At 42.5% G+C, this 17,302-nt stretch overlaps 1 protein-coding gene across 10 annotated transcripts in view; it reads right to left on the reverse strand.

Moving 5' to 3' along the window:
- spire1a (spire-type actin nucleation factor 1a) overlaps positions 1-17,302 on the reverse strand; it is a 73,092-nt gene that overhangs the window by 24,929 nt on the left and 30,861 nt on the right. For all 10 annotated transcript variants that reach the window (XM_088600727.1, XM_088600729.1, XM_088600730.1 and 7 more), the window contains exons 3-7: positions 16,472-16,708; positions 9,389-9,514; positions 3,347-3,421; positions 2,942-3,106; positions 43-129 (exon numbers count right to left, since the gene is read on the reverse strand). In XM_088600727.1, the coding sequence (XP_088456853.1) occupies positions 43-129; positions 2,942-3,106; positions 3,347-3,421; positions 9,389-9,514; positions 16,472-16,708 (690 nt within the window). The remainder of the gene's footprint in view (positions 1-42; positions 130-2,941; positions 3,107-3,346; positions 3,422-9,388; positions 9,515-16,471; positions 16,709-17,302) is intronic.

The following is a 17,302-nucleotide window of genomic DNA, read 5'->3' on the forward strand; positions in this document are numbered from 1 at the left end:
ATGGGAAGGGACGGGGGTCTCTGCGAGGATGTGTGTACTCACAGGGTTCAGCGGAGGCCTGGAGCGGATGAAATCCAGGATGACTTCATGGGCGCTCTTCTTTAACTTGGGCGGGATATTGCCGTTGACCTGTAACGGCACCAGCAGTGTCACAGAGTCAGGCGACACCTGCACGGGCGCTGGGGCCATCGGCGTCACTCATTTCGATACACCACAACAAGCACGCCAGAGCTTCCTGCTGCCGATGGCCATGCAGTTACATGCTGAAGAATACCAGAGCGTACCTTGCACCCAATTCACAAAACACACTCCTATTCTCGGAGAAGTGACAAGAAAACTGAAAATATAGCAAAAAAAAAATGTAAAACTCCCCATGAAAAGAGTTTGATGAAATGCAAGAATGTGCCGTTTTCTTCTGTGCCATTATGTTGGTTATCAGACTCTCCCAGAAGTCCAGCAATGGAGTCTTTTGTTTCCAATTCAACTGGAAACCTTCTAAAACTCTCCACACCCCTAATACAGCAGCAGTAGTGAGAACTGCGGACCCAGCCCACTCACATTATTACTCTATCCAGGTGCTTGGACAGCACAGTTTGAAAATAGGGGTTTGTGAATTTATTGAATAGAAAACCAGCTGACATAGGTGGATACTAAACACTAAGAAGGGGAAAGAATTTAATCTCTTTAGAGAACGAGAAGAAAAGGGACTCCAAATGTTTCATAACATTTAAATAATCATATAAGGTTTCACTCTAATACATAATTCCTAAATTTAATTAAAGCAAAAAGGAACCTGAAATGTCTACAAGCCTGGAAGGCAACACTGTAACACGCAGGCCAACTCTATATGTTTTAGTTTTTGACAGCAAACACATGCCTTCAAAACTGGTTTTGCACGCCACCTTAAATAGTTATTTCCATTCTGAAAAGGAATTAAAACAAGTTACTACAGAGTGATTATGACAAATGCACTCCCTTGCATGAAGGAATGCCCACACCTAACCTTGGATATATACAAAACAACAAAGAATTGAACTGAAAGGTAAACATGAATGCACACCATAAATATCCCATTGCTGTCTTGTTTCAATGAAATGTTGATTCTCCGGTACAGTGCATGCAATTGTTAACAACAACCATCCTTTGTTAAAAATAGATATTTTAACAATCAGTTTAAATGAACTGTATGTATTTTTATGGCTACACCAACCTGATAATGAGGCGTACATACAATCGCTAAATCTTTACCACTGCAAAGGGAAGGAAGACCGTAAGTAGGACTGGATCCCTGCATACGGACATTCATTTGTACTGAAAACACTATCAACATTTTTACTAGTTTGCTCGAGTCACATGAAATCTACTTTAAAACTTCTTGTATGTGACGCACTAGAAAAGAAAGAGGAAGAGGTACTTTGAAGTTTTGTGAATTCTAAAATCACAGCAAGGCAGATAAAGAGTTTTAGAGAATTTCTCAAAAACATTTCGACATACTGGAAGCTTAACAGATACGGGGGGGGTTTGATAAGTAAGGCCATGATGCATCTCAAAAGCAGGTGGGCTCAGCTGTAAGTTTGTCAGTGTCCAGAGAACCTGTCTTGTGTAAAAATCGGAAAACATGGAGGGGCTTCACATGGTCCAGCGTGGAAGAAGGGCACGACACTGGCTGAAACTCACTCGGGACAAGCCGTGCCTGGGAAATTAGCGCGGCCACAGTGTCTTCAGGGCAGGATGGCTGGCCTAACAGAGCAGCGAACTGAGATGAGGGCGTGTTTAGGGGAAGACACAAGCGCTTCTGTGTAATCTTTTGATCTTATTTAGGGGAGTCCGACTATGAAAAGAATACGCAAGTTGAGATGTCTGTCTATCATGCTTATCCAGCAAACAAAACACAGAATCTTCACGCAGAACACGTTGTACTTAAAACACTCTGTGGTATAAACGATCCATGCCTTTAACTTCAAGAACTTTAAGAAGCACAAAAAACAGTCAAAGGCTAACCAGTTTAAAAATCCATCACTGCCAGAGGGATTGCTGGGATTCCTCATTTCAGGAGTCACCCATTGACAAAAACGAAGATGGACGAAAAGCATTATTGTGGTGAGCCCTTCATGTAAAGTGATGCGAATGCCATTTCGAAATGGTTTTAAAAATGAAACATTTCATTCACAAAATGACACCATAATCTCAGGGTAGTGGGTTTGTGTCTCACCTCGGGCGCCAGGTCCTCCATGTTGGAGGCTGGGCACAAGGCTACAGCCCTGTCCCATAAAAAAATAAATGGTACAGAATTGGCAACAGGATGTTGCTGCCCCTAAGTGCCAGAAGGCATAAAGGGCAGACATCCATCCACATTCACCGAGTGACACAAAAGTAATTATTAATGTATCCTGCACAAGAGACGTTAGTTAAGTGCAATTTAGTAACACAACCCTAATCCTGCCAATGTCCTGAGCCACACTCCTCTAAGCCAAGGGTGTATTTTGTTCCACCCATAATAAATATATGACATGACTGTATTAACAGCTGACTTGGGATCCATTTCTAAAGTTAATTTTGCGTCTCTCCAATCCTGGTCCTGGTGACCCACTCTCCTGCTGGTTTTCATTCCCTCCCGCCTTCCGTAGATCATTGCAGCCTGAATTGATCCAAGCAGTTGCCTCCTTGGAATACCTGCATTTTGTTTCTCGTCACAAGTTTGAGTTTGGGATTTTATTTCCCTCACAACACAGCTCCTTAAACGGTTAGAGCTCCCACCTGTTGAAGGAGCTGGAAACGAACAGGTCAAACAAATTCCGATTATTATTAAGTCGCCGAAGGGCTCGATGGTGTCACCAAGGGCTCAGCTGGAACCAAAACCAGCGCCAGGACCGGGAATCCCTGCTCTAAACGAAGACGGCCTCCGTGTTGTCCGACGCCGCCGGCTTGTGCGCACACTCACCATCACCTTGCGCAGCGTGTATCTCTTGGACCGGATGTCGTCCATCAGCATCTCGTACGGCGTGAGCTGGAACTCGATGGGCAGGGGGTTGTACTGCCGCTCCTGCACCTTCTTCAGCTTCACCCCGTGGCGGAGGTCCCTCATCACCTGCACCCAGAACCGGGCCTGCCGGACACGAGCACGACGGCGGTCAGACACGGCGGGAGTCCGCACCGGGCGGTCCGCGCGGCTCACCCGCCGGGAAACGGAGGAACAGAACCGCATTAACGGGGAGCGATTTCGGGGAGCGACGCCCCGTGAATCGGTACTGGTACAGGGAAACGCAGCTGTACCGGTACAGGTGGAATGATGGAACCAAAGGGTGGTACCCGTTACTTTCGGGAGACGGGAGGCGTTCCACCTTACCCAGTCAGCGTTCTGCAGCTCGTTCAGGTCTCTGGTGGGCTCCTCTGCTTTCGCCCCCTCCATCTTCCTCAGGTTCTACCGACAGAAATTCAGGGCGTTACCGAAAGGATGATTTCTGGCCGCCAGAGCTCGAGGGGAGGGGGGGGGGGGTTCCCGATACCCTGCCTGCAGGTCCGAGACGCCCTATTGCTTCAATCCGTTTTACTGAGCAGCGTGGGCAGCTGAGCCCTCTTGGCGCTGCATGCGAGGGAGAGAGAGGCAGCGGTAAATTGCTCCATCAGGCGCCTCCTATCGAGAGGTGCCAGCAGCAAGTCAACAGAATGGCTAATGGGGATCAAATTCTTGTTTAGAGGAATAAAAAGCCATCGAATAAATATCTTAAAGTGCCAGTTCAATGAGGTCTCTGTTTGATGCGGTTTCCTGAGGGTCTTCAACAGATAAGCCGGAAAGACTTACCCAGATGAAGGTTTAAGTAAACGGTCCATTTAGCAAACAGTAACATCTGCAATAATGAGCTGATGAAATTCAAAACCCTCTTCATTTAACAATAAAATGTACATCTCTCTTCACAACCCCCTTTTCTTCTGGTGCGAGGCAAACCACACCTGTACAGGACCAGCTAGTCTAGTTGTAGCAGAGCTGTAGGTATGAGCTTTTTACTGCCCCTTCCTAGCCAGAATGACTGGAAGAACTTAAAAAGGTCATAAAAATAAAGCAATCCTTTATCAACACTGAGAAATGTCAGCGCTAATGTTTGGGAGAAGCTGTGAAAAAGTTTTTTTTATACTACATCATTACATTTATTACATACTTTTATTACATACTATTTCAGGTGCTTTTGCTCAGCATGCAATTTATACCCCAGCTAGAACAGAAATCAAGTTTTCATGTCAATTAGCATGTCTGTCTGGAAGCAGATTATAACTCCAATAACTAAGTGCCCCATCTCTCCACCCGAATTCCTGGCAGACCCAGACATGCACAGTCTTACAGAGAGTCTAGCTTGGGGTGTGTATGAGTTTAGAGCTGGCAATGTTAAAGGCTCACACAACCACACAGGGCTGGCCCTGGGGATCCACATCCCGCAAAGAGGGGTGAACCAGACAGAACAGAGGAAGACTGAAGGGCTACACAAGAAATGGTGGAACCAAAGGGTGTCAGCTAGCTGAAAAAAAAATGCCCTTACTTCTAGATCTGCGCTGATTAAAAACCTGTCCGTACAAGCCAGGGAATTATTCTAAAAATGGGTACATTATTAAAAACTAGCTTTTTACCTTTTCAATTATAAAACGCAATTTATCCCCCCCCTTAACAATAGCCCAATTACAGTCCAGACCGATGTGTAGAGTGCAGTTATGTTGTATTGGAAGAGGGGATATGACGTGCTTCTTCATACACCATAACAGAACACCACTGTGCTTCAGAAATTCTTCATCTGAAATGTCTGACCTTCTGAAGAGTAATAAAATATCTTAATTCTCAAATTCGATTTTCATGTTCAGAATAATCTCTGTAATAGGTAATAGAATATTAAAATTCTTCTCCAGCTGAGAGTAAAATCCCACCTGCTGTGTGGCAAATTGAGTGTAAGGCTGTAGAAACGGATAGAATCGTTCTGAACCTAAAAAACGATCCGAAAGGCGGTGATTGTTTTTCCCTTTTGTCACACTTATTTATAGACCCAGCTGGGTCAGTGATCAGTTCCCCACAGTGAGTTTCTAAGGGATGTGTTTTTTTTCTGGTTCTTCTTTTAAAAACTGGTATAGGTAAGAAAATATTGAAAATGCTTTGCCATTCTTTGTACTACCTAGCCACAAAATCCAAGGTGCAGAAAATGGAACAAGCCCAGCAGTAGAGCATACTGTGGTATATTTCCTCTCAGTATGAACTGGATTTTCAGACCATCTGCTTAGAGGTCACCGACAGGGATGATTTAGGCAAACTGACCTCATCTTGGCTGGAACTTAATGGGGATAAAGGCATACAGTGAATGGGGCTTAACAGCAGAAACACATCCACCAAGTTATCATTTCAGAAAATGCTCATTCTTCTTTTATGATTGATATATGCAAATAAAATTGCAATCTAAAACTGTCTGTTAATATTAGATTTTTCAGGAAAAACACTTTGTATCAGTAGCACTGCTCGTTTCCTCTATGCCTCCCAGAAACATTACTCTGGTAGCACCAGAGGTTCCAATAATCGCCCAGCTTATAATACAGTATTGTATCTACCATGCAAGCAACCTGCTGTAATTAAAAGGAATTAAACATTCGTGCATTTGTTGCACGAAGGCCACGTTTGGACTGTGCTGTGCTTCTGTAGGTAAATATCTTATTTGGCATTTTCCCCTTCTGAATTCTGTTCACTAGAGTGATGTTACAACGTGTCTCTTGTTTTCCCATCAGTGAAACAGTGTGCTGTTTCGTCTGATTGCGAGTCTCTGATCTGCAAGAACCCCTTCATCTTTTCAGTTGTTGATTGAAAGGTCCTGTTACATTTCCCCAAAAAAAAGGATTTTGCTGCACATGACCCCAGAGCTAATATTCTCGTTTACCGTTTAAAAGCACATTTCAAGAAATCAGAAGCATGATGCCGGCTGCCCCAGATCAGTTAACCTTCAGGCAGGTGTGGTTTGTCACGAACCAGTGCAGAGAATACGGCAGCCTAGCCCAGTCCATACATACACAAAATGTTGTGTTAGAGAAATCATGGTTAGCTAAACAAAAGAGAAATGTTTCATGTGCTCTCTGGTTTAGTTTGAGTCGTTTGCAAAGGCTCCGTTTGTATCGTCTTATATAATTCATTGTTACAAAAGCCTATATCCATATTATGTTCCAGATTTAAAGGAGATTAGGTTGAGGCAAAACAAAAAAAAAACCAACAGGCCAAGTACTGTGGTTCAAATGCAGTTTTTCACAGAGGTTCGGGAGGCACTTCTGCTGAGCAAACCTGTAAACCTCCATGACTTCCCGAAAAACAAAAAATGAGTGGAGTGTCCAGAAAAGCCATATGTGAGTGTAAGGGATTATTATTATTATTTTCCATTTTAATGTTTAATCTCTGTGGGTCACTTGCATGGCTGCTGTAATGCTCCATACAGGCTGGATCTGGATGTTTCAACATACAGCCAGCATGAGTGTTGTGCTACTGGAGGAGAGGAAAAGCAGACACTGTCAATGTAGGCGCCTCGACGTACTGTAACGAGAGGGCAGTTTTTGGGGAGGCACAGCCCAAGCTGTTCTTTTTATCCACACAAGTGTGAGCTCTGCTTCACCTGGTCCGTGTGCGGAGGACACGACCAGCTGAGCACCGCTGCATGGATGTAGGTCAGTGACCGGCGGACCCTCCATCTGTCTGGGGATTAGCCCCCTGGGTCTGCGCGCTCTCCACAACCCTGTCATGCAGAGGATCCCTTCACTACATACCGCAGCAGAAATGCTTTTCTCTGTGGTGAAGTAATATTGATACCCAAAAAATTCTAACATACTTGTCACCATTTTAAAAGCCCTGTTGTGTTCCTTGAAGTTCTATATTTTCTTATGTGCACTGCAGGGATACTATTTTTAATATTCTGAACATATAAAAAAAATTAAAGAGGTTAAATCTGATATCCATTTTCTAAAGGTCTTCCTGTATCAATAAAAAGGGTGTAATTTTGTTTTGCCGGCTACGTTTTAGCCAGTAGAGGACTGAAGAAACAGTGTGCAATAGGTGAATTCTCTCAAAAAGAAAGAAAAGCTGTTAGAACTGCAATAACTGCTGTTACCCACTACAATCCCAATCGTGTGCGGTCAGTACACACACTTCCAGACCCACAGATCGCATCCAGTGGTGCATACCTCTTTAATTGTGCATGTGTGACCAAGAAAGACTCAAGCGCTTATACTCACTGCCCATATTACTCAAGACTGATAGGGAATAAAAGCACATGTCCTCACCTTTGGATTTGAAACTATTACGGTCTACTGTGTCTCAGCTCAGCCAGTTTATGCAATAGACCAACGGCGTTTGTGAGGGTTTGTTTTTCTCAGACGTTTGTTCAGGAAACGGTTGATGGTAATTTCAATTAAGGTATTGTTATACCTTAGTCTTTCCCATCCGTTGTCTGGTATGTGGTACAGTCAGTCTTGAAGTCATTGGTACATTGGTTGTTTTCATTTTTTCTTCCCCCCCCTCCCCCTCATAATAGTGACACAAAGGCAATCTAACTTATTGCTACAGCGTGCTATTATATTTTTGGTATCCGATTCCACTGCACCTATGAAATACACTGGTTCAGTCCATCGTTGTTTCTGTAGAATCCCCTGTGGTAAGTATCTCCCAATGTGTATAAACTGAACACGTTTTTTTCCCCTAATTGGACTTGCAAGCATTTTATAGCAACCCGTTTTCTTGATACCAGAAAGAAAAGACGATATTGGTAAGATTTTGGCCTTCTTCTCCCCCCCCGCCTCGGTCAGTAACAGCTTCCTTTGAGAAATCCGGGTCACGTGACGCGGATGTAGGCCTCCCGGGAGGGAGGGAGGCCAAACAGGCCCGCGGGGAGTGAAGAAGCAGCTCTGACACGAAGAGGCCCCTGTGCCAGGCTTGAGGAGGGCAGCACGTGTGTTCAGTGGGACGGTCGCAGAAACAGAAACAGGAGGAACACAAGGAAGCCGGGCAGGAGGCCGACTCCCACAAGAGTGTGGCTGCCTGCTTCACTTTCACTGGCCCCCAGTGCTTCAACACCACCCAAAGGGTCACATGTCTCCTGCACGTACTGCAAATGCTAGCCCGCATCAAAACCTTCCGCGTGCTTGCACTTCTGGTTATCACATGCTTGCCCTTCTCTGAACATTGACCTACGACTGCTACAGGCTCCGATACCTGATCGCCGACTATAACTCTGACATTCAGTGGAATTCAGATTTGTTTAAATAAAGCAGATCGAGAGAACTGCCCCAGACTGATCGCTAATTTTTATTTTCCAAACCACTGGCTTTATTTACTTGTTCATGGAACAAAATCTTCACTGAAATGTGTACTGTATATGGTATATCATATACAGTATGAAGCTAAATACATTTTCAACTGTCTGTATGTACAGGCACTTTTCTTTTAAGGGAAAGAGTACTCATGCAGTATAAAAGTAGCTAAAATAAAAACTATTCAATTGATGAACTGATGAACATTTTAAAACTTAATTTTTACCAAAAAATTAAAGATGTGCACAGAAGCATAGCCTCCAATATGAGAGTTAAAAAAGCAACAGTATCGGAGCAGAAGGTTTTGGACACAAGTAAAACCTGAGGCAGAGGCCCAAAGGAAAGCATTACCAAGCAGAGTAGTTTTCAGGTAAATTAGGCAAAGTCCCATTGAAACCATTCAGACAACAGGACTGTACATTCTTTTGAATATTATTAAGTGAGAGCAGCAATTTTCCCACGCTGAGCACAACACTGGAAATTAAAAACAGGCATTTCCCCTAATGAAAACAATCTTTAGCAAGTACAGTATCCAATTAGAATTTTGCTGCCTCTGCCCATCGTCGTGTCAGGGGGGGGTTTACAGGCAACTTTGGCGTATTTAATTGCAGAGGGATTGCAACAAGCTATGTTTACCCAACTCACTTAGTCAATTAGTAATTCACTAAGGAAGATCAAACATTTGCTCTAGAAGAAAAGTCCCGCCTACCACCCAACACCGAGTTTTAGGAGCTGCTAAATATAGCTCCCCTTTTAATATAGCTCCCCTACACGCAAGGGAGAGGAGTGATGCGAAGGGAGCTATATTAAAAGGGGCGGCCTTTAACACAGGGGCTCCAAAACCAATCAACAAGGAAGAACTGGCAACGAGCGAGCGGTGTCCAATGAGCACGCACCAGTCCGAGACGAGCCCTTACCAGGCCACACCTCTCACGCTTTAGAGAATGTGCAAAGAAGGGCAAAAACAGCCCGTAAAGGGGATATATATATATATATCAAATGCAACCTCAGAGATATTTGTGCTCCAGATTCTTGCCATGTGGACAGTAAGCTGACAGCAGGGCTCCCGGTTTACCTCTTTCGCACTCTTGATTTTCTCCAGGAAGGTCCTGAGCTCCTTGGTCTCGGCGTACAGGGCGCGGCACACAGCCTGGTAGTGACTGGGGGCGTCCGAGGAGCTCGGCAGGTGGCTGGAGCACAGCTGTCAGGAGAGGAGGACAAGATCACACGATCGGCAGCTTGTTCTTGAAAAGGGACGCAAACAGCAGTGGGGGGGATATTTCACAGGATGCAGGGATATCTTCAATTTCATTCACTGTAACAGCTGGAGAGACTGTGACTGGCTTTTACCCTTCATTTGGAGCCATTATGGCCTCGCCTCCAAACCCGAAATCTTCACAATGGAGCTACCACTGCTACTGCGAGGTTTCTGCATCTTATATATATCATCCATCACCGGGTCTGGAAGGGATTCAGGTGAGGACATCCCAATTTAAGGCCAACATGCTTTGAGCTACAGTGAGACCATCACATTAAACCAGTTTCTGCCCCGGTGAGAGGTCAAGTTCTCATTCAGCAAAACTGCTTGAAGAAAGCAAGGAATTATCTTGATTAGAGCATTGGATGAGAAGAAACATGTTTCCAAAACAAATACACTTGAGTGAGTAAAGTTATGAGAGGCCTCCGAAAGGCCACAACCCAATCTCATCAGCGTCTTTGGCAGGTGTAGACCACTACAGACTATTTTTTGCTCATGTACTGGACATAGACACTCTATGTAGTTACATGATGTCAGTTAAAGAAAAACACAGGCTTGACTAGGATCACTTTAGGGTTTAACCATCACAAAAAATGTTTGTTTTTTTTCAAGTGAATCTAATAAGGACTCCCTATACTTTAAAGCAAAATTATAGAAATGGAAAAGTTCCCTTTATCCGATTCCCATAAAAAAGGAATAATAACAATCATAAATTATAAAAACCAGCTCAGAGCTCCGACTCCCTGTGACAATCACTGTGCTGGGCCTTCTGTGAAGCTGTGATGTTTTGCAAGTTCCAGAGAAAGCAGCTGGAGGTTCACAAGAACAATGGATTAAACCAGTCTGCTGACATTTTTGACATGGTCTCTCCTGCCTTTGAGGGAATTGTTCCTGGGTCAGCATATTTTGTTTTTGAGAAACAGGTCATGCGTTACACATACGTGAAAGAGGAACTCAATGTTATCGTGAAAATTTAGTATCCCTTATTCTTGCTCATGTCACTCCTTCCACATCGATCACCATCAGCCTCGTTTCCATGACATTCCAAAACGAAGGCGGACTTTCTCCCCCCATTTTCCTCAACAAAACTCGGCATAGGCTGAAGAAAATCGCTGCGACTGTCTGGTTTCCCCCACTCAACAGGTCAATTAGAGCAAAGATTAACCGCTTTTAACAGTTTAGCGAACCACAGCATACTGTAGATGAAACAAGAAAGTAAACACTACAGAGAAACTGCCCGATGAATTCCTCCATCTGTCCTCCCTCTCGAAACAATGTTAGCGATAACCTGAAATGTGAAAATATCCATAGAGGCCAGAACAAAAGGGAAAGTAAAAAGCAAAACCTTTCTTCACTTCACCTGCTGTTCAGAAGCTACACTGGTCTCTTGTGGACATTTGATCATCAAGTACTATAGCTAAGTAATAGTTTCCCTTGTTAATAATGGTGATTTGTTACAAGGTAATTAAAACATTAAATCAGTACTAGTTCTCCAGGTAACATATGTTCAAACCCCCAGACTTTCCTTAAAATCGAAAAGATGGATTCTTTGAGAATATATTACACTATTGACGGTCTTCAATAAAACTGAATTTAAAATTAATTTCATGCTAAAAAGGTGAAATGTACTACCTTAGGCTTTTTAAATTAATCAGAAACACAGACCTGATCACGCAATAAAGCTAATTCAACTTAATAAACAGCTCTGATTAAAAAAAAACAGTAAGGCTTACAGATTGGGAGATGTTTCTTGCTAGAAAAAATTGTAAAATGTTATATCGCAAACTTAACAGCATTGCGCATTATGCCAAATATGACTTCATATCCAGAAAACTATAGTTTGTATAGTACACTTCCTGTTTATTTATTCCTTTCATATCCAAGGCAAAGAGTAAACTTTCAAAAGTCTCTATTTACTGCCAGAGGCTTCCATTGCACTTGCAAAGATCATGTTACTGTAGATTAATTTCAGTTGAATTTTAGCAAAAGGAATATTTAGAGGTATGAGTAAATTTTGTTCTGGAATTAAATTATGCTAATATGTTTTACTCTGTGCAATGCCAATATGTTTACAGTGTAACATTACTATAATTAGAGTTTTTAAGTGAGACATTTGCCAATCTGAAACTCAGATCTAAATCTGGAGGACACTATAAATAATCAAAACGAATAGAAAACCATTTCGATGCATTGCTTTAAAAAAACATGAATAGTGCAATTTTCGAGTCCAATACGCAGTAAATTACATTATTTTAACATGGGTGTGCATGGACTATGTGAAAAATATTACCTGGAGCCAGAGAATTTTAGCCACTGAGCTGTGGAAAAGCATGCACAGACTAGACCTTGTTCAAGTGAATGCTTGTATGTAGTACTTTATGTTTCATAGATATGAATATTAATGCCCATTAAATAAAGAAAAAACCTCAGTTACACCTCACAGTACCGTTAAAGAAACCACACAAGTCTCTTCTAGACGTCAATTCTCCCTGTGGATAAACTGACCATATATTTCATCTTCTAAGGAGCAGGTGGCTTGCCTGCCATGTTCCCTTGGGAAAAGTAAGGAATTAAGCATGAATTCTCTCCCAGCCATCATTTCGCTCTTCAAAGGCTACAGGAGACGTGCTGTCAGCTCAAGAGAAGTGTACAGAGAGCAAAAATAAATAAATTTAGAGTCAAACACAAAATAATCTATAATAATAAAATTATAATAATAAACTATTTTATATAGGGCCTTTAAAGGTGGCTTCTCAAAGCTCTTTACAGAATGACAACAACAATAAAAAGAATACACAAGACAAAACAATTACAATACACAGAGGAGACCGTGGATGGTGGTACTGAGCATAGTAGGAGCAGAGGGGTAAATAATTGAAACAGTTAAGTTAAGGCTTGTCTAAAGAAGAAGGTTTTGAGTCTGGATTTGAAGGAGTTTAGAGAAAGTGACTCTCTGATATCCTTGGGCAGAGAGTTCCAGAGTTTGGGGGCATAACAGGAGAAGGCCCTGTCACCCATACAATGTAGACGGGCTTGGGGGACAGTTAGGAGACCAGAATTAGGCGAGCAAAGGTTGCGAGGTGGGGAGTAGGGCACCCCATATGACCATAAATATTTCCCACCAAGACATGGAACAATAAAGATCATCAACCATTTGTTTGCCACAAAGCCCTTCCCATTAGCTTGCCACAGAGTGCTTTACAGCAGCTGACAATACTGTGCAGCTACCGTAGACCAAGAGAAAAACTGTCTCTTTTTTTAATAAACTGTCCCACTGTCTTTCAGACAACGAGTTTGTGATAAAGAGAATGAAGTCTAATTAAGGTAAGTTGCACAGTTTTATTATGGAAACAAGAATTTTAAAATGTATGTACAATATAACTAATATGTAGGGAGGTATGCTTTGTTTTTTCTACTATTAATCTTTCTACATGAACGGCACATGCCCACGCACAGTACATATTTTCTGCCAAAGAAATAATCACTTTAAATCTAGTTTTGATAAAGTTTTCCTGATTTGTTTTGAGGGTGGGAATTTTACTTTGCTTGTCTCATTAAAGGGAAATCTTGATTGTTTAAACAAATCCACTCTTTTCAGCAGTCACTTTAATTAGTTGTTAGGAATATTGTCCCTATCAAACACATTCTGATATCGCTATGTATATCAATTTTTCAACACCCCACACAAGGAGTTTTTCTAAGCTGCCTGTGCTGTATGTTTGCATGTTCAAAGCTGCTATTTTTAATTCTTTCTAAGCTTCTTACATATTTCTTGTGCCCGAGAACTCTGAGGCACGACCTAGGAAAACCACAATAATGAGCTGCAAACATTTACACCTTTTTAAAAAAAACTAGACTGCAGCCCACAAAATTCCTTAACAAAGAAAAAATGAAGTTACATAATCATGTCACATTACATTGGCATACATTTAAGCTTCTTCCCTCATTATTTACAGTGTGTTTTTCCATACTAAAGCCCACAAACACTGCAGTGTAGGATTGCACCAGGCAATTCAGTCTGAAAATCAGATAAACTAGCATTATCCTCATTTGTTCTGGGAAATCAAACTTAACATGCTCCATAAGTTAACCCACTATGGTTCCCCGTGAATTGAACTTGATTAGAAAACAATTAAGTAGAATCCTCAGTATTTTGACAAATGGATAGCATTCCATACAACACATTCCCAAAAGGTCTACAAAATCAAAAATATTCAGACAAAAACCTCCTATTTTCCAGTTTTCACCTGTGTCCTTGTTCAAACTAGCAAGTGTTGTCCACTGTGCTCTTTCCCCAATCCATGGCCATGCCTACATACCGGTACTGGTCCCTCAGTAAAATTCTGCATATTTTGAATTTTAATTCACAAGGACTATCATTAGTAAAGGTTTTTTTTTAATTAACTGTGCCTCTGTAAAACGTCATCAGACCTGTCGTTTTATGTTGCGTAATTGGAATAAATGGCCTCAAACACAGAATAAAAACCTTTAAAAAGATTCTTGTAAACAGAATGCTGGCCTGATCTCATATATTCATCACCATGAGCAGCATTTCCCACTATTTAGTATTTGATTATATTCTTAGCACCGAGAGAAATCCACCATCATTCTATACATGCATGTAGGGCTTTTAAGAAAGGGATATGGATTTTAGATATTGATTGAATGTTTTTGGTGTTAGTTTGATTAACTGATCCGTGATGACCAAGACTCCTGCATGACTTTGTTGCCTTAATACCACATCTCCTCAATACTGCGAGAGCAGGTGAGGAGACGATCCCACCCGTTGAGTGTCAAGTCTGGAGGAATCTAAATGAGAAAAGCACAGCAGAACGAAGACGCCCTGCTTATCAAGAGAACAACAGCTTTGTGGCAGCAGTATGTTTGAGGCTGGTTTTAGTGGGCACACGATCAGTCGCTTGCCCTTTGGGGGGCTCCCAGCCAGCGATCACTAGCCTGGCAAGATGTTACAGCACAACAGCCTGTCAATGACCTGGGAGTCCATGACTCAACTGACCTCTTGCCAAAATCAACGGCGAGATCCACAAACAAGTCTGGGCGAAAAAGCCTCACCCAAGCGTGTCCCATCCTAGTCCTGGAGGGCCAGTGTGCATCTAAAAGGCTCTTTTTCTTATGCCAACACACACTTCTATTACAGGTTTTTTAGATGAATATATGACACAAAGTGGCTTCACGTGCCTTTCAAGCTTAAAGCAGAAACCTACAAAGACTGAGACTGACACATGGAGTCTGTATGAAAACGCCATCCGAAGTAAAGGCTTCAAATTCTTACTTCAGATTCCATACGACGGAGTGGGAAGCAAGCTGCATGGAATATGGAATATGCACAGCAGAGTTTTCTCATTTTCTATGCATAATGTATATGGACATCTTCACTAATCTGCGATGTTGCCATAGGACCTTCCCCACTGATTGTTGTGTGCTTTATGCAATACTGCCCTGTCATTTCATTGCTGGATGTCCTTCAGTAATCTGTAATTCAGTGTGTTTTCCCCCCCCATCTCAGCTCGCAGCCTCATCTAATTCACTAAATCAACACGTTCATTGTCAGCCACTCTGAAATCAATGCTGATCTGTACATTAAAAATAAGCAAAATCCTTAAGGTGACACTAAACTGATCAGAAGAATCTGAATTCTTCACCCAGGCTGTCCATTTCTGAGTAGAAAGGGGAGGAAATGAAGCTCACTAGAGCCACACGCAGCTGAAGTTAAGTCAGCAGTCTGGTGCAGTGGTCAGGGTTCTGGACTCAGAACTGGAAGGTTGTGGGTTCAAAACCCAGGTGAGACACTGCTGTGGTACCCCTCAGCTAGGTACTTCTCCCAGACTGTTGCCCTAAGATACCCAGCTGTAGAAGGCTGATATAAATTACAAGAAACAGACAGATAATTTTCTAAGCTGGTCCCATACTGGTGAAAACGGCAATTTGAAGGGCCGACTACGGTTCTGAAAACACTGCTATTGGCAGAGAGATGCATGATCAGACTGGGGGGGTCTCAACAGATCGTCAGCCTTATTTCTTACATAGAAAACAAGAACAATGTCTTTCAGCGCTGGCTGCTGTATTCATTCTGTAAGAACATTTTGTCCAGACAGCTGGGCATGTGACTAACGTACAACGTGTGTTGGAAAGCAAAAAACTAAATTCAAGTTACTGCCATTTATGCCATTAGCGTGCTGACTGAACAGAAGCACTGTCATGTCAGCCATGTCAGACAACAGCACGTCGACTTCTCAATGTCTCCAAACTCAGTGGAGAAGTCACTCATTTCTGGAACTCGGTTTACTTAGAAATGCGCTATACATGAGCAATTTTCAGAAACTGCTTTTACTTTGGACAGAAAAATATATTTTTAAGCACAGAGGACAGAAAAACAAAAGACTCTGAGATACCAAGCCCTTATAAATCCAATTGAGAAACTTTGCTCTGTTCCAACGTGGCTGAACAGTTTTCTACTCACAACCCTTTTAAAAGGAGACTGTAGCTTAATGTATCCTTGAGCTATTTGCAAAAACAAATCAAGCCAGATGGAATTAATAAGTTTGTCTCATTTGCAACATTTAAACTGCATCTAAGAATCCAATTTCTAAACTTATCAACAGTATTGGGGAAAGTTCCTTTTGGAAAGTAATCGGATGCAGTTGCAAACTGTCTGCGAAAGGAGGTTACGGTTTTAAATGAAGTTAGGGAGATGTGTGAAATTGCTTTTCAGATGAAGTGTGTTATTCCCCATTGTATTTACACATGTACAATATACGTCAGTGAAATGCTTTTCTCCAGTGCTGAACCAGTACCTGTATCTGGACACATTTCAACATTGTCAATCCAGACTGCGGGAGCGTGCCCAGCTGTCGGGCATGTGGAGGTCTGAAGCCTTACCTTGATGACATCCCTGTAGCCCCGGAGGCTGGGCACGGTGCCGGCATCCTCCTCGGCCTCATCTTCCTCCTCGGTGGCCTCGTAGCCCTCGTCCGGACAGCCATCGGGCTCCTGCTCCGCCATGTTGGTCATGCGATCGATCAGCTCCTCCAGGGTGGGGCTCAGCTCGCGCTCTTCATTCGCTTTCAGCCCGTAGTCCAGCGCCTTGTAGATCATGATGCCCAGCGACTCGATGACCTGCAGGCCGGGCACAGACACACACACACCTTCCCATCAGTCGCAGAAACAGCCGCGGACTCGCACGGGTGTCCATTTCGCACACACAGACTTAAAGAAAAGAGGGACGTTTCTTGAGGACCCGAACGCACATCATGGGTAACAAACTAGTCTTTTGTTGCTCCCATCTTCTTTTTAATTGCAGTGTTTAGTCACCAATAGTAGAGCCAATTTGTAGTTAAAAAAGCGCATCCTGTGTGTGAATCACCACTCACTACTGTAATACCTGTGCAATGGAGAGAGATGCACAATATTGTGATGCTGTGTTCTAGAGCACTGGGGAGTGGGGACAAGATTCATTTGTACAAGCTCCAGATATTTTCTTTCTCCCCAGGACAGGACGTTTTCTCCAGCTGTTTCAATGGCATTTGAGACATGACTGATATTAACATTTACATATAACTGTATGCTTTTGCATCCTATATATCAACAGTAGGTACTGTAATTAACATTACACATTGCAGGTGATCTATTTATTTTTCTTTATCCATATTCACTGGGGGTGTTTGACTAAATACAGACAATAAATATAATATTTATATTAGCATTTCACAT

The sequence above is a fragment of the Lepisosteus platostomus genome, chromosome 12 (genome assembly GCF_059453375.1).
Source record: "Lepisosteus platostomus isolate fLepPlt1 chromosome 12, fLepPlt1.hap1, whole genome shotgun sequence".
Lineage (NCBI taxonomy): Eukaryota > Metazoa > Chordata > Actinopteri > Semionotiformes > Lepisosteidae > Lepisosteus > Lepisosteus platostomus.